This window comes from Ictalurus furcatus, chromosome 18 (genome assembly GCF_023375685.1).
Source record: "Ictalurus furcatus strain D&B chromosome 18, Billie_1.0, whole genome shotgun sequence".
In the NCBI taxonomy this organism is placed as follows: Eukaryota; Metazoa; Chordata; class Actinopteri; order Siluriformes; family Ictaluridae; genus Ictalurus; species Ictalurus furcatus.
In genome coordinates this window covers 1,358,107-1,379,684 of record NC_071272.1, presented here as the reverse complement: position 1 = coordinate 1,379,684, position 21,578 = coordinate 1,358,107, and the positions used below count along the sequence as shown (strand labels likewise).

Genomic DNA, 21,578 nt, shown 5'->3' with positions numbered 1-21,578 from the left:
GTGTTTCCAAGTTTGTGGCAACAGTTTGGGGAATGCCCATATATGGGTGTGATCATTAGTGTCCACAAGATTTTGGACATATAGTATACCTACATTTGTAAGTTTTTGTTTGTCTTTGTGCAGTAGTGAGTATATATAAAAAAAGTTATATTAAAGAACAGTCGTTGTATTTCACCTGGATACCTTCTTGTGTGTTTGTGTGTGTGTGTGCGTATGTCAGCAAGGTCATAAAGTGATGCATTATTCGCAATAAATACCACTGTCATACAGCCATCTTTCCTATTCTTGCACATGTCAGACCGGACTTACACCATATGAAACTATTGGCTTATCAGCCTGTTACTGCAGTCAGAGCTACAGCTAGCAAGTCCTTCAAGGTTAACGATCGCCTCCTCTAATCTTTTCTGCAACAGGGAGTGTATTTTTATTTATTTTGCTTAAACATTACAAGTGTTTTTCTTGTGAAATGCTATGGAAATCAAAGACACCCTGTAGCTTTGAGTGAGCTTTAACCCATTATGTTTCCCTGAGCAATAGCCTTATTAGCTGTGAATCACTGTGCTGTTTACCAGTTATCTTCAAACGGAGTAAGCAGTACTCTCTTCAAGGGCTATATCCTCCATCTTATGCCATCGAGCTGACCAGCAGCCCTATGACTACATTCCATATGCATGGCTGAGTGGACCTCCTGTAACTATGCCACGTATTTTCAGTACTGATAGTAGTAGTACTGGACTGGAGTAAATTTTTCTCCCCGTTCATCCTTCATTCTCCCCACTGGGCTCAACACATTCCATGCCATGGAACCTACTAGCATGTCTCTGGTTAGATACTGCTAGCACTCTAGGGCTGGAGTTGGTTTACCCTTCAAATAATGGACCGTTTGTTCTTTCACAATAAACGGACTGGGTAATTGAGCCATCCTACAAGACTCACTCTCATGTAGCGGTTGTCAGAACCCCCGGGAAGCTGTAGATGGACGAGATCACGTGCTCAGTGTGTTTGTACGGATCATTTTAGGGACGCAAGTGTCTCATCTGGACATCCCCTGGGTCCAAAAATCTGAGACCACTAAGGAAAATGCTTCTAATTTGCATAAATGGGGATCTAGAAATAGTGCAGAATCCTGAGTATTTATTTTCTTCGTTTTAAAATGTCAAAAATACTAAACCCTTCTGTCTATTTAACACTACGGTTTATTTTCAATGTGGTCTCTCACTGTTGGACCCCACTGTATAATTACTGACAGTAGACTGTTTTTTTTTGTTTTTTTTTTGAAATTTTCAAGTTTTATTATAAAAAAAGAGCACATACAAAAAGGATAATGTACAAGCTTTTAAAGAAAAACAAAACCAAAAACAAACAACAAACAAAACAGTTTGGGTTTAGCGATGCGACTTTTTAAAATCATTATTAGTAGTAGTAATAAATAAGGTACAAAAATTCCACCAAAAGATAATTTCACGCAGAGCTTTTTACTTGACCAGACATCTAACAGCAGTCTCTTCAGCAGGAGGCGCTATTGCTTTAATATGAATGATAAATAATCGAATTCTAATTTTTTTTTTTTTTTCTGCTAGAAAATCCTCTAGTAAAAAAAAAGGAAAAAAAAAAAAAAAAAGAAAGAAAGAAAAGAAACACCACCCACAGCTGGACAGCATGTGGCACCCCTGTCACTGGCACCTTCTGGAATTTTTTCTTTTCTTATTCGATGCAAGCAGCAGCAAAAAAAAAAAAAAAAAAAAAAAAAAAAAATGAATCCTCTGAAATATTAGTAGTAGAATATCTGTGCTTTTTTATTTTAATTGTACATTTCTACTTCTGTTGTGTAATATATTCAAACCTGAGTAAAACATGCAGTTTTTAAAAAAAAAAAAATCATTTGTGCTTTTAATGTTAATCCTGACCCTGCACTACAGAATGCTGATGTCCTCTGGCAGAGCGAGAGAAAAAGACAAAGAGAAAGAGAGATAGGGGTTGTCAGAATGCCTCTGAGAAAGGAGTTGCTCGAGGAGGAAAAGCAAAAGCATGGACCGGTGAAGATAGTGCAAGAATGTGAGGCAGAAAGAACAGAAGAGAGAGAAATAAGAAGAGAAAGAGCTTGAGAAAACGAGGAAATGCGAGGACAGGAAGAGAGCGACAGAGTGAGAAGAAAACACGATCAAGAAAAAGAGAGCGAGACAATTAGAGGTAAATATCATGGAGATTGCCAGAGTGGTAGGAAATATGCCAGTGAGAGGGTGGCCCCGAGAAAACTAAGAGTGCAAACAGGACAGCGACTCAAAACCCAGAGCACTCGCACTCCGCCACCGCATATGGTCAGTCAGCAAGCGGAATGTCAGTGAGGTCACAGCACCAAGGAAGAAACACGCACAAACACGACCACCCGCATGCGAAAAGCATTCCTGCAAAACCAACTCAAACATGAGGTAAGAGTCTTACTCCATTTATGTGTTTTCTCTAAATAAATTAAAAAAAAATAATATATATATATGGTTCACAACAAAATAAACCAAACAAACAAACAAAAAAAAAAAAACTATACAAAATTAAATATGTACCCACAATATCTACAGTTAGTAATAAATTATGATTGTTAAATACTTAAGGCATTTCAACGGACAAAACCCTGTGTAAACTATCAACACGAGCCAACATCCACCAATCAGCACACAGGAAGCGAGGCTGGAGAGGAAGGGATCGAGTTCAAAGGAAAACCTCCTTGGCAGCAAGAAAATTTGAGTTTTTGGGAAGCACTTTTGTGTAAAAAAAAAAAAACCCAAACAAAAAGAAAGAAAGAGGAGGATTAGTGTGAAGGACATTTATGTTGCATGGACGATATCTCCGTCATGGATCTGTTCGAGTTGAACTAAGTGAGAGGCGTGAGTTTCGGGATCAAGTGGAGCGTGTAGTTACAGTATTTCTGCTTTTTTTTTTAAATTGGTTGTCCTGTTACATAAGAGTAAAAAACTGGACTACAATTTAAAAATAATCATTAAACGTTGCTCATTTATCCATTCCTTACTAGCTATTTTATTCTGGTCAGTGTCGGTGGATCCTGAGCCCGTCCCAGGTACACCGAGGTGTGAATGAGGCTGGAATACGCCCTGCACGGGACACCCACCAGTCCATCGCCAGGCACCGTGCACACACATTCACATACTCATGCAATTTAGTATAGCCAATCCACCGACCGGAATGTTTTGGGAAGGTGGGAGGAAACCAGAGAATCTGGAAGAAAGCCGGTGTAAACACGGGGAGAACATGCGACACGCCATACAGTCGGCAGTCCAAGATCGGGATCAAACCGAGGACCGACGAGGTGGTGCTCGTGCACCGTGCCGGTTTCGGTCGATGGAAATGTCCAGAGTTAAAGAGAGAAGCGATACGGAAATAAAAGTAGCGAACGACCCTCCATCCTTGTTCCGTCCCCTTGCTTGCATGCAATTGGTGGATGCTCCTCCATCACAGCACATTCTAAAACAGTTGTTCTAGCAATACAGCATAGCGACCAACATAGCAACCAGCATAGCGACCACGAGGGGAGACCCGTCACGCACAAAACAAAAACACACACAGTTTAATGTACAAGCTCTGCCGCCCCTCCCCTCTCCCCCCTCCCCCATCAAAACACTGCATGTTTAAATACCAATAATAAATAGTGTAACCATGGCAATAAAGCACCAGAGAGAGGCTGGGCGCTGTAGCTACGCTCGCATGTGCTTCTTCAGTAGGCATTTTGGGTCAAAGATCATGGCAGGGTTTCACACACACACACACACACACACACACACACACACACGCACACACACACACACTCACACGCTACATCAGTCTGCTAGTGTTACAGATCATCACAGCTTAAAGGGGCTAATTTACACTCATGCAGAATTATTTTTCACACACACACACACACACACACACACGCGCGCATACACACACACGCATACAATTACAGAACAGCCCAAACACAGAGGCATGCAGCTACTACACTGGAGAGCCCCATCCCCTATCTACACACCCACCAATCACAATCTCCCCTTGTCTCCTAACTTCTTGGATTGGAGACCTTTGTGTTCTGCCCCACCCTCATTTAAATAAATTCTGACAGATGCTTCTGTTATTTTATTATTATTATTATTATTATTATTATTTTGCTTTCTTTTTTTTTTCCTGTGTGTGTGTGTGTGTGTGTAATTTTGGCTTTTCTATAAGAATGTTAGTGCACAGCTAACTAATGTCTATGATCCTCCACATTGAAGCACACACACACACACACACACACACACACAAGGTATGTAGTCTCCACACATACACACTACTGAAATAGCTGCAGCATGAAAGAAATGCGCACACACCTGCTCCCGAGCAGCAGTTAAGCATATGTGTGTGTTGTCTGCAAGCTCGGAGTCTTGCAGACCCTGACTAGAGCTTGTATAAAGTCTTTCATTAGGGGCATGGCTTTAGAATTACACAAACACACACACACACACACACACAGATGCTACTAATACACACACACACACACACACACACACACACACAGACAGGTTACTCTTAATATCATCCTTACATTACTCTAACACCTGTGTGTGCATGACAGAGAACAGTAACAGAGTCTGAATTGTCTCAGTAAAGTGTAGGTATGAGTGTGTGTGTTAGAGAGAGAGAGAGAGAGAGAGAGAGAGAGAGAGAGAGAGAGAGAGAGAGCTGACCCTGTGTATATAGGCAGAGAATGTAGTGTAGGCCACTATGTACACTAGAGAGAGAGTCTGTGTATGTGTGTGTGTGTGTGTGTGTGTGTGTGTGTGTGTGTCTACCTTTGACTTATTGATGGCATGAGTATAAATGGGTTTTGTATCTGAGTAGATGTCTTTAAACTGTTGGCATGAGGTTTGTGTTCCTGAGCTCATTTCTGAGCTGTGTTTGTATGTCTATATGCTTCAATTCCTAAATGTGAACTGAGTCAGTGTGTGTGTGTGTGTGTGTGTGTGTGTGTGTGTGTGTGTGTGTGTGTGTTTCAGCTCTCAGGTGTGAGCTGTGTCTGGATGTCCACTCTGCATATGGGACACTTCCTGCTGGTGGCCAACCACTGATCCACACACACCTGATGAAAGAGGTGCATGCAGGGTAATCGCCTAGAGAGAGAGAGAGAGAGAGAGAAGAATGTGAGAAGATCCAAGATCTTAAGTAAAAAGTGAAAGTCAGATCGTATCGACCTTTAAACGCACTGAAGCATTCAAGAGGAAAACGTAAATAAACGTAACTTCTCAAAACCGAACACTTTGCTCAAAAGTTAGAAAACTTTGTTTAACTCAAGCAGCAGCTGGTTTTCAAAATCGTCTGAGTCAAGCCTAGCTCTTTGGGGAGTGAAACGTATTCCTGCAGTGCTGAAGAGAAGCTGTAATTAAAATGGAACAGGTCGCAGGTGGTGTGCACTGTGCCAATTAACGCAAGACCAATTAGCGTGGCTGTGTGCAGTTTTGTTTGACACTGATGTGAATTTGATTGGATGTCTTAAAAAAAGTAAATAAACAACTGATTGAGCAGCCGGCTTGGGCAAGAGAAGGCTAGACAAAAAGGCATGGTGTCTGAGATGTGCACTGACAAATGACATCAAATCTCTCTCTCTCTCTCTCTCTCTCTCTCTATATATATATATATATATATATATAAATAAAAGAGAGAGTTAGGTAGTTTGCACTCTCGAGAGTGTACTTCATACCTGACGTCCTCGCCATCCTCCAGCATGGACAGACAGATGGTGCATTTCTCATCCAAGTCGGACTCCTCATCATCACACAGCTTCATGTCCAACGGCTTCCGCTGCGAACACAATAATATAGTTAAAAGATGATGGACAATATGGGAAGAGTTGTCGATTTATGTGTATTTCTTCATTTATTTGCAAAGTGTGTACATGCGCATGTATGTGTGTGTGCGTATACCTTCTTATACTTGTGAGGGAAGGTAAACCTCTCAATGGTGGTCTGGATGGCTCCTCGGCTCACGCTGCCCAAACGATCCTCCAGCTGAAGCAATTCCTAACGCACACGAGTATCAGCATGTGCTGCTTTAAACGTGGTCATTTTGATTAGTGTGTCACACGAGGTGCATGCGTACGTGCGTTACCTCATAACTCTCCCGTACAGCGGAAGCATGTCGGCTGGGGCTTAAACTCTGCAGAGCCAGTAGGTGCAGCTGGGGATACGGATAATTCCTTACCTCGTGGACAACCTGCACACACGAGTACAGTTCACGGATAACCGATAGAGAAATAGCCACGGCACATAGTTACTGTCACATGTCATAGTCGTGTCTCGGTGGCTTTGAGGTACTCATCAGCGCTACCAAGGTGCCACTGTTGGGCCCTTGAGCAAGGCCCTTAATTCACTATACTCCACGGGTGCCGAATGACGCTGTACTGTAATCTATATGTGACAGATAAAGTCTTTCTTTCTGCTTGGAGCTTCCGCTTGTGAGTACTCGTGACTCACGTTCTGCTGCTGTGAATATGTTTCTGTATGAACACCCTAACAATTGTACGCCCCAAAAACACTTTATGGCTAGAATCTTGTCCGTGTTCATTGGATACGCGAGCCTTGTACCTAAGAGCTGATACCGTAATTATAAAGATTAAGACGCTCCTAATGAACATACGTTCAACACAGTAAACAGTTGAGGAACAACAATGATCTATAATCCCATCTAGTGTCACCCAGAAGAGGATGGGCTCCCCTGAGTTTGTTTTCTTGCCCCTGTTGGACGTTGGATTGCTCAATAAGGAGCCGATTCTACACCTGGATTTCTGTAAAACTGCTTTTTGACAGTGTCTGCTGGTAAAAGACGCTCCGCGGACGCTCGGACATTTTCCCCATAATGAAATAGTCGTGCTCTTTTACTCCCACTTGCCTTTCTCTTACACACACACACACACTTTAGTACTCACCACTTGCGTAGACGAAGTATTCCGGGGGAAGTGGTGCATTCTGGGAGAGGCTAAGTAGTGCTGGTAGGGCTGCGGGATCTGCTGCAGCGAGTACTGATGTGACAAACCCGCGTCCACGCTCAGGTCCCTGACACAAAGACATAACGTCCGTGACGAGCGTTAGAGGCAGCGAGTGCTGATCAGTGCCCCTCACTCAACAGTACTCATACGTATGTATACGCATGTCTGAATGTGTGTGTGCATGTGTCGAAAACTCACCAGTCTGTGCCCTCGGCTAGGTATCTGGGCTGTTGTGTGATTGGCTGAGGAATGTGCATGGGAGGGGAATAATCATATCCCGGGCGTAACCGGTGTGTGTTGAGAGGAACACGCTCTTGTGTACGTCTGTCATAAAAAAATAAATAAATAAAAAAGCCATCTTTAATATTATGTGATATAATGTGACAAGACTATGTATTTTTCTACTGTAAATATGTGCATACCTGAGCTGCTGTTCTATGTGTGTGTGTGTGTGTGTGTGTATACACTATGTGCCTGTGCACTACTGTAGCTTTGTATAAGGGGTTGCTACGGTGGTGTGTGTACCTGCGCTGCAGTAGCTGCTGCTGTATGAGGTATTGCTGCTGTAAGGCCTGAGGTAGGAAAGTGGGTGGGACTTCCTGGTACTGTGGGGCCGCAAGGCCGGTTGGCGGGAACTCAGTAGGAAGGGGTGTGGCCAGGTGGAAATGTCGGCAGGATGTAGCATGGCTGTGCTGGTGCCTGCTGAAATGAGTACCTGCACACAACAACCAATCACAGGTGACCGAGTCAGAATGATCGTTTCCGATTTGCTGGAGTTCAGTGGCAGTGTGAGAATAGCCAATCAGAGAGCACAAGCATGTTCAGAAGCTGCATGCCCTCAGGGGTACCAGATGGCCAATATTTTGGTTCTATCATGACCTACATGACACTAGTCACTTGATTCATGTGTGTTAGGAGCTCAGATGTAACCGAAACATGGACATCTGCTCGCTCCTGAGGTCTGGGGCTCGGAAACCATGCTGTCGTGGATTTTGACAATTGTAAACACTTTTAAGGAGCAGCAGAACATCAAACCAATGGGAAATCTGTGAAATTGAATCACATATCTCAGTGAAGCGGTGACGTTAACTTTCACATGATCAATAATTGAAGTGCATAAAGGAACAGAAGATACTATATTGACTATAATTATTCATTCATCGATCCATTTTTCACACTGCTTATCCTACACAGGCTCGCGGAGAGCCTGGATCCTGTCCCAGAGGACTCGGGGCACAAGGCTGGGGACACACTGGACGGGGTGCCAACCCATCGCATGGCACAATCGCACACACATTCACGCACTACAGACAATTTGGAAATGCCAATCAGCCTACACACACACACACACACACATATATATATATATATATATATATATATATATATATATATATCCATCCATCCATCTTCTATACTGCTTTATCCTTTTCAGGGTCACGGGGAACCTGGAGCCTATCCCAGGGAGCATGGGGCACAAGGCGGGGTACACCCTGGACAGGGTGCCAATCCATCGCACAATCACATACACACTCACACACCCATTCATACACTACGGACACTTTGGACACACCAATCAGCCTACCACACATGTCTTTGGACTGGGGGAGGAAACCGGAGTACCCAGAGGAAACCCCGGGTATGCAAACTCCGCACACACAGGGCCACGGTGGGAATCGAACCCCCCACCCTGGAGGCATGAGGCGAATGTGCTAACCACTAAGCCATACCCCCCGACTAGAATATATATATTTTATAGATTATTTTTACTGAATATTTACTGAATATAGAATATTTCTTGCTCGCTGCTGTAATCTGACAGTCTTAGTTACCTCTTTTGAGCCTTATCGATGAGGTTTCTAGGCACCAGAAAACATGGGACCGAACAACAAACTTTAGCTTTCACTACTCCAGAGGGCTAACTAATGAAGTTATCATTTGTCCACCCCTTCTTCTGTAACAGTAGCTCCAAGTGCAAGTGAGATTTTGACATCGGCTGTAATCCGTCACACACTGCACAAAACCCAACGTACCCAGATGGTGAGAAACAGGTGATGGAAGAGTGAGAGACCGAGTAAGTGAGAAAGAGGAGAGGAATGGCCAGCGCAGCTGTTGCTGAAAACTACTGTAAGGTTTGGGTAGGACTCGTACACTTTCCTGTGCACTACTGGAATTCAAATGGGAATTTGGACAAAGTCTTGTTTGACTTTCAGTCTTCTATCAGCGTTAAAGGTAGACGAGTATGCTAAACTTCGTTATCTGCCCACCAACTTCATTTTCATTTATGTATCTCAGTATAGGATCATGCCGGTACGTCATAACATTCTTAATTACTTGTATTTAGTGAATGCTGAACACACATGAAGGGAAAAGATCCAAAATAATGACCTCAGATCCAAGATGGTGTAAATAGGATTATGGTTGCTTTAATCCATTTAATCCATTAATCCAATTTTCAGTTTAAATGCTGCGTGTGAGTACATGAAGTTGACCTCACGTGTCAACTGTATACCACTGAACTCTTTATCAAGTCAATTTTACAGTTAATATATACATGAAGACCACTTTAAATGTGTACGGATCATAGGTATGTACACATGGGTGTTTAATCTAATTTTCATAATATAGATTTTTTTTCCCTTTATTTAGTCCTGCATTTTAAATCTTACTTAAAAAAACAAAACAAAACAAAAAACCGTGACACTAACGATCGCATACATATACACCGTATATTACGTGCACTCACATATACAGTCAGGTCCATATGTATTTGGACAGGGACGATTTTTGTAACTTTGCCTCTGTACACCACCGCAATGGATTTGAAATTGAAAGAGTGTCCCTCTATTTTCACAGACTCAAAAGTAATTGGACAAGCTGACAATCGAAAAGTATTAGGATTGTGTGTAAAACTTGGATACAAATGTGTTGCAGTCAATGACTGCCTGAAGTCTGGAACCCATGGACATTAACAAATGCTGAGTTTCCTCTCTTGAGATGCTTTGCCAGGCCTGTACTGTACCGTAGCTGCCTTCAGTCGCTGCTGGTTTGTGGGTCTTTCTGCCGTCAGTTTTGTCTTCTGTAAGTATAAAGCTTGCTCAATTGGGTTGAGGTCATCGGGCATTTAAGAACATTTCATTTCTTTGCCTTGAGAAGCTCTTGGGTTGCATTCGCAGTGTGTTTTGGGTCATTATCCATCTGTACTGTGAAACACTTGACAGAATCTGAGCAAAAAAAAATATAACTATACGCTTCAGAATTCGTCCTGCTCCTTCTATCGGCAGTCACATCCTCTATAAACACCAGTGACACAGTTCCACCGGCAGCCGTACACGCCCATGCCGTAACACTCCTCCACCAGGTTTGATAGATGATGTGGTATGCTTTGGATCATGAGCCCGTCCTTTCCTTCTCCGTACTCTTCTCTTCTCATCATGCTGCTACAAGTTAATCATGCACCAGAACTGGTTAGATTTTTTTTTTTTTTAGAGGTTTATTAGAAAAGTCTAATCTAAAAAGTTTGCATCTTGAGGTAAATCGTCTGTATTGACATTCACGAAGGCGTTTCTTGATTGTAGGCGTTGACGATGATACGCCTACCTCCTCCAGAGTGTTCTTGACTCGGCTAGATGTTGTGAAGTGGTTTTTCTTCCACAAGGAAAGGAATCTGTGATCATCCACTAGCTGTCTTCTGTGATCCTCCAGGCCTTTGATGAGCTCACCAGCGCACACCTTCTTTTTAAGAACGTAACAAATTGTTTATTTGGCCACTCCGAAAGTTTCTGCTATCTCTCTGATAGGTCTGGGGTTTGTTTTTTTTCCAGCCTAATGATGGCCTCCTTCACTTATTCCTTCACTCCTTTATCTACACCTCTTTGGATCATATATTGACATAATGAGAGTTCTCATGAACAGCGACCAAATACAAATTCAACGCTTGGAACCAACTACAGACCTTTTATCTCCTTCATTTGAAATGATGAGGAAACAGGCCACACCTCACCATGAACCTGCTCATCAGTCAGTTGCCCAATTACTTTTGAGCCTGAGAAAATGGCTGTAATTGCTAAACGGTTCACGCAGTATTTCTTAAACCCTTTGAATCTCGAGTAAAGCCGAAAGTCGACACTTTAAACACATTCGCGTAATTTCAAATCCATAGCGGTGGTGTACTGAGGCAAGATTACAAAAAATTGTGTCACTGTCAAAATACTTATGGACCTGATTGTATGTGCAAGGATTAATAGAAAAACAAGAATGAATAGAAATCAGTAGCTATCTACACAGAAACGCACAAAATAGAACATACGTACCTGCTAACTTGCTTATTTAGAAGTCAAAATGCAGTCATTTGCTGGTAAACCTTTATTATATTTTTAATGTGGTGCACGTTGAATTGAGAAGATTTTTGTGTTTTCAAAAGTGGCCAATTTCAGAAAATGGTGGGCAATGTGGGAAATTTAGCAGGATCATAGTAACTGATAACTATAAGTATTATTTTAATTACAAAAAAAAAAAATTTGAAAAACAAACTTGTACATTTCTAAAAAAAATAAAAAATAAAAGTCTTTCAATATGCCTCCACAGAGTATCTGGCTCCTCAGTAATACCTGGTTCTATCTGGGTCAAAATTGGGTAAAATAGAGAAAATCAATTCCTTTGGATGACTTTATTCTCCTCTGATGCTATTATTACTTCGTTATTTAAAGTCTTTGGTGTAATATTTGAAAAATGTTAAAGTTCTATCCCCAAACAGATCGTTTTAGATCTGCATCTTAGAGAATGCATTCAGAAAAACGCTTTTTTTTCTTTTTTCTTTTTCTGTCAAACATTTCATGTCAAAACTCATGGGACTCATAATGGATGATCTGAATGGTCTCAATACGGTCATATGTCGCTCATTAGCATTTATTAGATTTGTAATGAGATTTAGAGATAAGCCCACAAAATGCTTGCAGCAGACTAATACACAGTCATACCCTTGCTGCTTTTCAGTGCAGAGATGATGTTATAGATATTGTCGTATTGTCTTTACCCCAATAATTGGTTTATTCGTTCATTCATTTATGAATAAATCATTATTAGAAATGCTTTGTCAGAGCTGTGTTGGAGCTGAAGCCTATCCCAAGACCACTGGGTGTAAGGCAGGAATACACCCTGGACAGGACGCCATTCCATCACAGGGCATCTCAGACACGCATTTGCCTTCTCAGGAAAAGCAACACGGACAGTAACCCAACTTCAGGATTGAACCAGGGGCCCCTGAGCTTTTTATATATAGACGTACATACAATATATACAGTCATGTGGAAAAATAAGTACACCCCATGGAAATTGTTGGCTTTTTTTGACATATTTGGGCAAGTAAACATTTGATCATGTTTGAAACAGTGCCTTTTAATACAGTTGATATGCTTGAACAAAGCCACAAGGAAAATAAGCTTTTTCAATCATTTCTTCAACAGAAATATCAATAGATGTGATATTCTTCTGTGGGAAAAGTAAGTACACTCTTGGCCTCAGAAGCTAGTATTGCCCCCTTTAGCAGAAATAACGTCTTGTAGGAGTTTTGTGTAATTGTCCACCAGGCTTCTAGGAGTTTTTGACCACTCTTCCATGTAATATTGTTTCAGTTACAAGATGTTTGAGGGTTTTCTTGCATGTACGGCCCGTTTCAAATCCCCCCCACGTTTCAATGGGATCCAAATCCGGGCTTTGACTAGGCCATACCATGACGCTCCGTTTCTTCTTTTTGAGACATTCCTTGGTGGATTTGCTCGTGTGTTTAGGATCATTATCATTATGTTTATGTTTAAAAGTCCACTTTTGGTTCAACTTGAACTTTCGGACACATGGCCTCACATTATCTTCAAGCACTCTTTGATATGATGCAGAATTCACAGTTGAATCAATGAATGCCAGCTGTCCAGTGCCTGAGGCAGTGAAGCAACCCCAAACCATAACATTTCCTCCACCGTGCTACACAGTTGGTATGAGGTGCTTCTCCTGAAAAGCTGTCTTTGTTCTGCGTCAAACATGTCTGATGTTACTGTGTCCAAACAGCTCTATGTTTGATTCGTCTGTCCAGAAACAGACGAAACACCTCCCATACAGATCAAATTTGTGCAATCTCTTTCTGACTGTAGAAGCCTGCACTTTGACACCAACAATTGCTAGACTTACAAGCAGATCTTGTGATGAAATTTTGGGGTTCTTGAATTTGCTGGGACGGCCGGTCCTGGACAAATTACCAGTCGTTTGAAATCTGCGCCATTTGTCGATTATTTTCCTTACAGTGGAATGATGTATGTCAAATAATTTGGAGATCATTTTAAATCCCTTACCAGACTCATAAGCATCCACAAGCTTTTTTCTGAGGGTCTTACAGAACTCTTTAGATCTTGGCATGATGACACCACACACCTCAATAACAAAGGGAACACCAGACACTAGATATGAGAGAGGGGTATAAATATAAACACAGGTTCCACCTGCACTTCGTAAGCAGGTTCTAATCACTGGCACCCAATCCTGAACACCTGATTCTAATTGTATGGATTTAAAGGTGTGAAAATGTAGGTGTGTACTTACTTTTTCCATCTGACTGATCAGTTTTAGTTTTTTTTTCAAATTGTGAAAATGACTACAAAATGTCAGTTGTGTGTCATTCGATAGAGTGTAACACCTTTATTAATAGGCGCTGTTTCAAAGAGGATCAAATGTTTGCTTGTCCAAATAGGTCAAAAAAAACCCCAACAATTTCCATAGGGTGTACTTATTTTTTCACATGACTGTATAGCTGGAATGACAATGCAGTTCTATCTGACTTGAAATAACATTTTCCGCTTTTGTGGAGAAGACAGGCACTGGCTTGCGTTACGTACCGCCTTCAAATTTGGCGACTGTCTTTAAATGTCAGGTTAGATGACCTTACCCAAGTGTTTTTTGTGGTGTTCTAAACGGGGTTGTACTGCCAGGAGTGTAGAAACACTTACTGTAATATTGTCACAGGAGAACTGTGTGCAGTGTCTTGCATAAGCGTTTACTCCCCTTGAACTTTTCCATATTTTGTTACAACTTGGAACGGACATGGACTTAACTGGAATTATGTGTCATGAATATACCAAAAAAAAAAAAAAAAAAAAGGCCCATAATATTGAAGTTTACTTAGAGACGCAAGCTAGATGCTAAGGAGAACACTGAAGGAGCAGGAGAGATCGACAGCTCCGATGGGAGAAACAGAGGCCATTCATACCATGGACGCTCCACAAATCTGGGCTTTACGAAAGAATAGCAAGTCATTTGAAATCCTCATTTGGGTTTGCCAAAAGGCATATCGTCCACTCGACCGACACGTAGCTAGATTATCCTGTTGGGGCAGATTTGATCTTTTTGGCCTTGGCGTCTCTTGCTTGCATCTCTATCTAATGTCCTCCATACCCTGTCACTGGCTTTTCACTGGACAGCTTATCTAGGCAGACCTGCAGGTGTGCCACATTCTTCCCATATTTTAATAATGGATATTTTGGGGATCAGTTCATAAGCAAATTCTAATTGATACTTTTCCAAAACTTTGACCCGGAACTCTTTTTGAGGACACAGCGATCTTCGTGTCACCGTTTGTTCAGGTACAGATACGGGGGGCCTTTCCAAAACAGGTGTATTCATATTGAGACCATAAGTCATTTTAATTGCACACAGGTAGACTCCATTCAACTAATTACGTGACCATCTAGTGATGGTTGCACGAGAACTAATTTAGGGGGTTTCTCAGCAACAGGGATTAATATTGCGCAATCATAACATTAACCTTTTTTTAAAATTTATTTATTCATAATTTTGCAAACTATACGGATATAGGAGTCCAAAAGCTTATGCCAATATAGAGTATAATCCAAATTACGTCCATTTCAATTCCAAGTTGTATATAAATGTATATAAAATGTGGAAAATGTTCATTTTCTATTATTGAACACTAGTGAAATAAAAATTGCTGAAATAAAACTCTTACTTTTGATTAAAAAAAAAAAAAGATTCACTTCCAGACCGAAACGTATGAAAAACATTAGCTTGAAATTTGGAAATGAGGCATCCAAAACTTTTAGCCATGTTTGTAACACAAAAGGATCATGTGCTTACAGAGGAGAGAAATAGGGAGATAAATAACAACAAAAAAATTAAATTAAAAAGAGAGACAGATGCAAATGGAGATGTTTGTGGACTAAGTGGATGTGAAGAGATCGGCTAAATTTTCTGTGACGGTATGTTTCCCATGATTCAGCTTGGCAAGTGAGAGGAGCTGAGAAATGAATATTGGGGGGGAGGGGCCAAAGAGGCCAAATAACTGGTAAGGGGGTTGGGGTTTGAAGGGAGGTCACATGGAAATCAGCAGAGAACACACTGAAGGTTAAGGAAAAAAACTACAGTCTTTATTGGAAAATATTAGTATGAGTGGAACCATGTGATACGAATAATAAGAGGAATATTTCCATGCAAATAATAATAATTAAAAAAAAAAGAAGAGCCAACCATGCTCCAAAAGGTTAAAAGAACAGAAGCAGCATCCAATGGGTAGATGTGTATGCTACAGCACATATCAGTACAGCAGAACATCTCTACACAAAGATACATTGGAATTTGCTGTTCAAATGTCAAAAGAAACTTAAAAACTTTTAAGTAATGAAAAATAAACATGATCATGCATTGAAGAGCCTAATACACAAACAGAAAGCCAAGAACCACAACCAAAGAAATAAAGACATTTCAAAACTCTAGGAAGATTTCTACAGCAGTGCAAGTCTAGGGATTCCTGTAACGTGGATGGCGTTCACGGTGGCCAAGCTTGAGGCACGGAGAACACTAGCGCAAGGCCAAACACAAATGAGGACTGGTTAGCGGAAATAAAAGTAATTAAAAAAAAAGGGGGTGAAATTAGGGGGGTGTGCTTAGTTCAGGTAAACAGAACGTTTAAGGAATGTCTACCCGAGATCTTTAGAGTGAAAGCTTCCTGTTTGGTTTGCATTTCGCAAAGTCTTAATTCGAATCTTTTCTGACTGTGTAGGACAACCACCACAATACTGCATATTAAAATGACTACACTTACAGACAGGCTTTATATCGCACGGTCAAACACTGCTTACACTACCTAAGAAGACTCATCCTGAATGGAGCGCAGTGGGAGTGGGGTCTTTTAGATACGTTTTTTTTTTTTAATACCCCAACGGTGCCACGTTCCTCAGTCTTATTCCTCAGAAAGTGTTGATTACTTTTCTATGACGGCAGCTCTGACGACAGTGCTGGTTGCAAGGCAAAACCACAGGTTTCTATGAACATCGTCTTTCTGATATTTATTCATAACAACTCTTTCCCAGGGACATTCACATGGCAGATGCTCCATATAAACCCAGTGTAACACGAAATTGGATTAAAAAGCCAATACATTTTCCCCAATTAAAAAACGAAAAAAAGAAAAAACGTACAACCATCCAGATGTTATGGAAGGAGTGTCCGGTGTCGGCACTTTGTAACGGTCAGTAAGCGTTTCTGCCACAGGAAAGTCTTCAGGACAGAGGATTATGTAGATACCCTGCCCACCTCAAACTCTTGTTCCATCTGCAGAAACAACGACTAACTACCCTGTTGAAGTTTACCATGGTGATCTTTTAATATCTTCAATCCCTCACTCAAACTCAAAGTGGAAAGCTTTCACTACAAAGACCGATGGCACTCGGATTGGAAACATTCAACAAATCGGATGGTTTTCGGGTTAGCTCGGCTCGACCGAACGTACGTTTTCATCGATTTGGAACCGTGTGCCGAAGCCTTGCGGCGATACGGTGATACGTATTCCGACGTAGCGTCGTCATACCGTTTAACACGAACACTCGTGGCTACCGTTCGGTGCTCGTGACACGAAGGTCGGAGTTCCTGAACTCCCGACCCTTAAAAGACGGGCCGAGATGACCGATCTCGGCTTTGTAAAAGTGGATCGCATTTAGGAATCCCGATCGGCTCGTACGTAGCTTCGGCTATCGGGATATCTTAACGGAACAAACCCCGGTCGACCTAGGAACGAGAAGCGAACGCATCCACTTCACAGAAATTTACAGGCTGAGGGACAAAAAATAAAAAAATGCAAGTCTATAATATGCCATTGCTGAGAGGGACAAAAATAAATAAATAAATAAACAAACAAACAAACAAACAAATGGGACAATCACAATGATCATCGTAGACCGCTACAATGGGTTATCATCAACAATGACAGTTTTGAAACCGAGACAGAGGTGTCTTCTCAAAAAGAAGAGAAAGGAGTGTGTTATTCTGCAGTCGCACACAGAAGGATACCGGATGAGTGGGAAGAAGGTTGGTTTTGGTTTTTAAATGCCAATGTCGTCTTCGGATGGAAAGAGGGGATGGAGGCAGAACACAGGCAGAGAGGCGATCGCTATAGCTACACAATGGAAGAGAGGAAGACAGATAGACTGAGAGAAAGAGAGAGAGGGAAAGGGAGAGAGAGAGAGAGAGAGGAATCGGAGTGATGCGGCATGTGGCGGCGGCCTCCGGACTATGGAACAAGGAAGGGTAAAAAAAACAAGAAAAAACACAAGCACAATGAAATGCTACTGCATGACCTGTATAGTATGTACATCACAGTATTATTACACAAACAGCCAAGATCCTCCCTCTGCACCTGGATTATCACTTGATCTTAAACAGAATGTTTCTGAGAAGATATGAATGGGATCTGTTTCTACAGGAGTCTTGCTCAGAAGCATTTGGATGGTGGATGATTTTTGATGGCAGCCTTCATTGCAGTGCTCAGTGTTTAATAATGCATCAGATACACCAGGATTTCACTAAAGACGGAAAATTCTCCCGCTCTCTCTCTCTCTCTCTAAATAATAATAACAGAATAAATAATATTTTACTTAGCAAACCGTAGACTGCAGCTGGGGCACAAAAGGTGCGGACTGCGGTGTTGTTTATTACCTCAGAGATCAGATTTAAATCACGGTAGCAGACGTGCTTTTACATGTCTACAATATAAACTCAGAATAACGTTGCGTGTTTGCAGAAGATAGATAGATTAGATAGATTAGATAGCGCTATTGTTGGCTAAAACACAAAAACAAACAAACAATGTTGTATGAACCTGTGCTAATGTTAGCCGACGTGCCTGGTCTTTTCGCCAGAGCAGCAGAGCCAGTGCAGTGTTTGAATCCGAAATGGCTGACTGGTCAGTGCACTAGGTAGGGTACACACGCCGCTGTGTCGTACCCTAGGTAGTGCACTAGAACAAGGGAGAAGAAAGCCGTTTAGGGTTTGGCTGTTGTCGTTGCCGTTAGCTAGCTCGTTCCGGCGCTTCTTTTTAGTAAGAGTGTTAGCAACAGTCATAAATAATAAATTATTATTTTTTTTAGAAAATATATAACGATACCTCTGCTTCTTACTGAACCAAACACGGGAAGAACCAGATATCCGACATGAACTAACACCATCCTGACTCCTTTTGCCCATGGACGCCTTTTCGGCTTCTCAAACGCAGGACCATTCAAAACGCAGCTGCCGAGACGCCGCGCGCACAAAGAGAGCGCCAGCCAATCAGCGATCACGTATACGTCTTCTGAAACCCCAGCCTCAGCCAATCAGAGTCACCCAAGCCCTGAGCGTCTCTGCAGTCATTCAGCACGACCATTCTAAATACTGCAGCCGAGAGAAGCAGCTGCCGCGCGCACAAAGACAGCGACCGCCAATCAGAGTCCTGGGATTGACTTCCGGCAGCTCCAAGTTTCAGCCAATCGCGTCGCGGCTGCACAGCGCAGTGTGCGGTTGAAATTGCCATAGAGCCAAAAATAAAACAGCGTGCTAGTGTGAATGACGTCAGGTCCGTGTGAAGTGAAAGAACACTGAGGAACCCACAGTCAATTAACGACAAAATGATTCGATTCTAATCCGCGCTTCATGTCCAGAAGTGTCCAGTAGAGTATGAGTTCAAATACAAGGACTTGTTTAGAAAAAAACAAACAAAAACAAAACAAAAAAACAACAACAACATCTGCCAAATGAATAAGTGATAATGTAATAACCCCAACCCTCAGAAAAGAAAGGGTTCAGCAAGACTAACAGTGGATAACTGTAAGCATTGTTAGTGCCTGGAGGGCTGGATAAGACTGGATAGAATTACTCTCAAGGCAAGTGGGTGTGGATAAGTTTGAAAGAATAAAGACAATTTACTTAGGGTCAGGTGGGTTACACCCCAATAGCAAATGGACATGATTTGCTAGGTGATGTTTATCTATCGTCATTTGCTAAATGCAGCTGAAAGTACTGTAAATAAATACAAGTATTGACCCTAAAGCCTGTTGAACTCAAATGTCCAAAGGAAATGTGAGTGGTGGGCTTCCCTGACCACAGACCACAGCAAAACCCATATGGTAGCTTTTGCCCATCCCCCCCATACCCATACCCTTACACACACACACACACACACACACACACACTCACAGAGGTCTGATTATCTCTGCTCCTTCTGTTCGGTCTGCCAGACGCAACACATGGTGCACAACCCCCTACACACACGTACGTACATGCACACACACACAAACAAACACACACACACACACACACACACACACACACACCGTACTGAAATATAATTAACAAAGAACAAAAATGACATTTTGTCGGTACACTCATACACAAACAACCAAAATGGTCTCATCATTTTTCCGTATCACAACAACAGAAAGTGTGAAGAACTATCCAATTCACCTTTGGTCATTTGTGGTCTCTTAAAGTTGCCAGAGACATTAAAATACATAAAAACATCAATAAATAAATAAATAAACAAAGACCAAATTCAGTTTTCGAGATTCAAGATTTTATTTGTCACATACACAGTTATATACAGTAGGCTATAGAACTTGCAGTGAAATGAAAACCTGGCCTACTCCTCCCTAGACCGTGTACGAAATAAGCAGTACACACGTGTAACAACAACACAATACAATGTGCAGTGTACAGTGTGTGGAGTTTCAGCGTGGTGCAGGGTGAACTGTAGAATATATATATTTTTTAAACTGATAAATGGTTTAAAAAAAAACAAAAACAAACCCAACACTTTCTATTTTGTACCATACATAAATTAGCAATAGACACAAAAATATAATCAAATAGATATTTATCAGAGGTGGAAAATACCTGAGTAATTGTACTTCATTCCTGTACACAATAATACACGTATAATTTAGGCATATTTATTATTCGCTTTACTTACTTGAGTGTTATTCAAACTGAATAATTGTACTTTTCACCTCATGTACAAGAAAGAATAAAACATACTTTTTACACCTCACCTTTTTTTTAATTTAGAACTTAAAAGCATTCGTAACAAATCACAAAGGTCTTTTCTTCTCTCAAGTTAGACTCGCATCAGTTCCAGTAGCTAACGCAGCTGTTCACTGTTCAGTAAGTCAAGTTGTAGCTTAGGGTAAATACTGGTTATTTACAGAAGATTTTACTTCATTAGCAAACTACGTAGCATGAGTCAGGCACATTTAGCAAACTTACAGGCACTGAATGACGTTTCCAGGCAGAACGGAGTGGTTGCTTTCAAACAATAATCGAACAGTTTTAGATCATTAATGAAAGATACCCTTCACGTTTAAAAAAGATGACGTTAACTTCATGAATTTCAATGGTTCAAAGCATTTACGCTTTAATGCTTGAGTGCATTCAAAAGTAGCAACGTTTTGACTTTCACTTCAATACATTTTGGCTTGGATACTCCCACTTTTAGGTGAATAAGAGTTTGACACATTATCTCTACACTTTATAGTCATATATATATATATATATATACCCTTTATATTTGCATCTTTACCTTATAAAACTGCGCCAGTTCTCAGATACACTGCCAATTTTTTTTTAATAGATAATCGGTTACTTCAAGCGTCTTGCACAACTCGTAGACTTTTGTAGACGTCGATGGTCTCACTTGCTCCAATTTCCTGTAACATTTCAGGCTTTTTTGGACAACTTTTGAAGAACTAAAATGAGGTATTTTTCACCTTTATTTATTTTTATTATTATTTACTAATTTCTGTTATTTTAACATAAAAATTCAGACATTAACACTATGAAGTGATGCGTACGGAATTATGCAGCAACCAAGCAAAGTGTTAAATAAATCCAAACTATTTTTTATTAAAAACTCTTACACTCTTGACATCTTCTCAACCAGCTGCATGAGTTAGTTCCAGCAACTTTTCTTAAAAGTTCCCAAATAGTCTACAGTATAGTATAATGTTAGTGTACTAATGCCTAGATATGTCCTACATTTTAAACATAATTATAATATATATATATATATATATATATATATATATATATATATATATATATATATATAAAAATGTGAGTTATAATGTAATTTGTATGTCATTACTTTTATTTTTTGCTTCGCACCCAATCACAAACTTGAGGCACATATTTGAAATGAATAACTTTACACTCCACCCGGGTTCTATCAGTGCAACAGACTCAACCCACATTAGCATACAGCTGT

At 40.9% G+C, this 21,578-nt stretch overlaps 1 protein-coding gene across 4 annotated transcripts; it reads right to left on the bottom strand.

Annotated features, from left to right (window-relative positions):
* Positions 1–3,909: 3,909 nt before the first annotated feature.
* Positions 3,910–21,287, bottom strand: rnf165a (ring finger protein 165a). Of its 4 annotated transcripts, none has more exons than XM_053649063.1 (8): positions 18,450–21,287; positions 7,484–7,724; positions 7,208–7,333; positions 6,950–7,076; positions 6,133–6,237; positions 5,949–6,044; positions 5,726–5,826; positions 3,910–5,138 (listed from the first exon to the last, which is right to left on the bottom strand). In XM_053649063.1, exons 1-8 carry the CDS (start codon positions 18,508–18,510, stop codon positions 5,021–5,023), a joined length of 975 nt encoding a protein of 324 aa, XP_053505038.1. In that variant the 5' UTR covers positions 18,511–21,287; the 3' UTR covers positions 3,910–5,020. The 4 variants fall into 4 exon arrangements, 3 of the variants coding, with proteins under 3 accessions (XP_053505038.1, XP_053505040.1, XP_053505037.1); XM_053649065.1 differs by having other exon boundaries at positions 7,208–7,367; positions 7,521–7,724; XM_053649062.1 differs by having other exon boundaries at positions 7,535–7,724.
* Between the last annotated feature and the right edge of the window lie 291 nt (positions 21,288–21,578).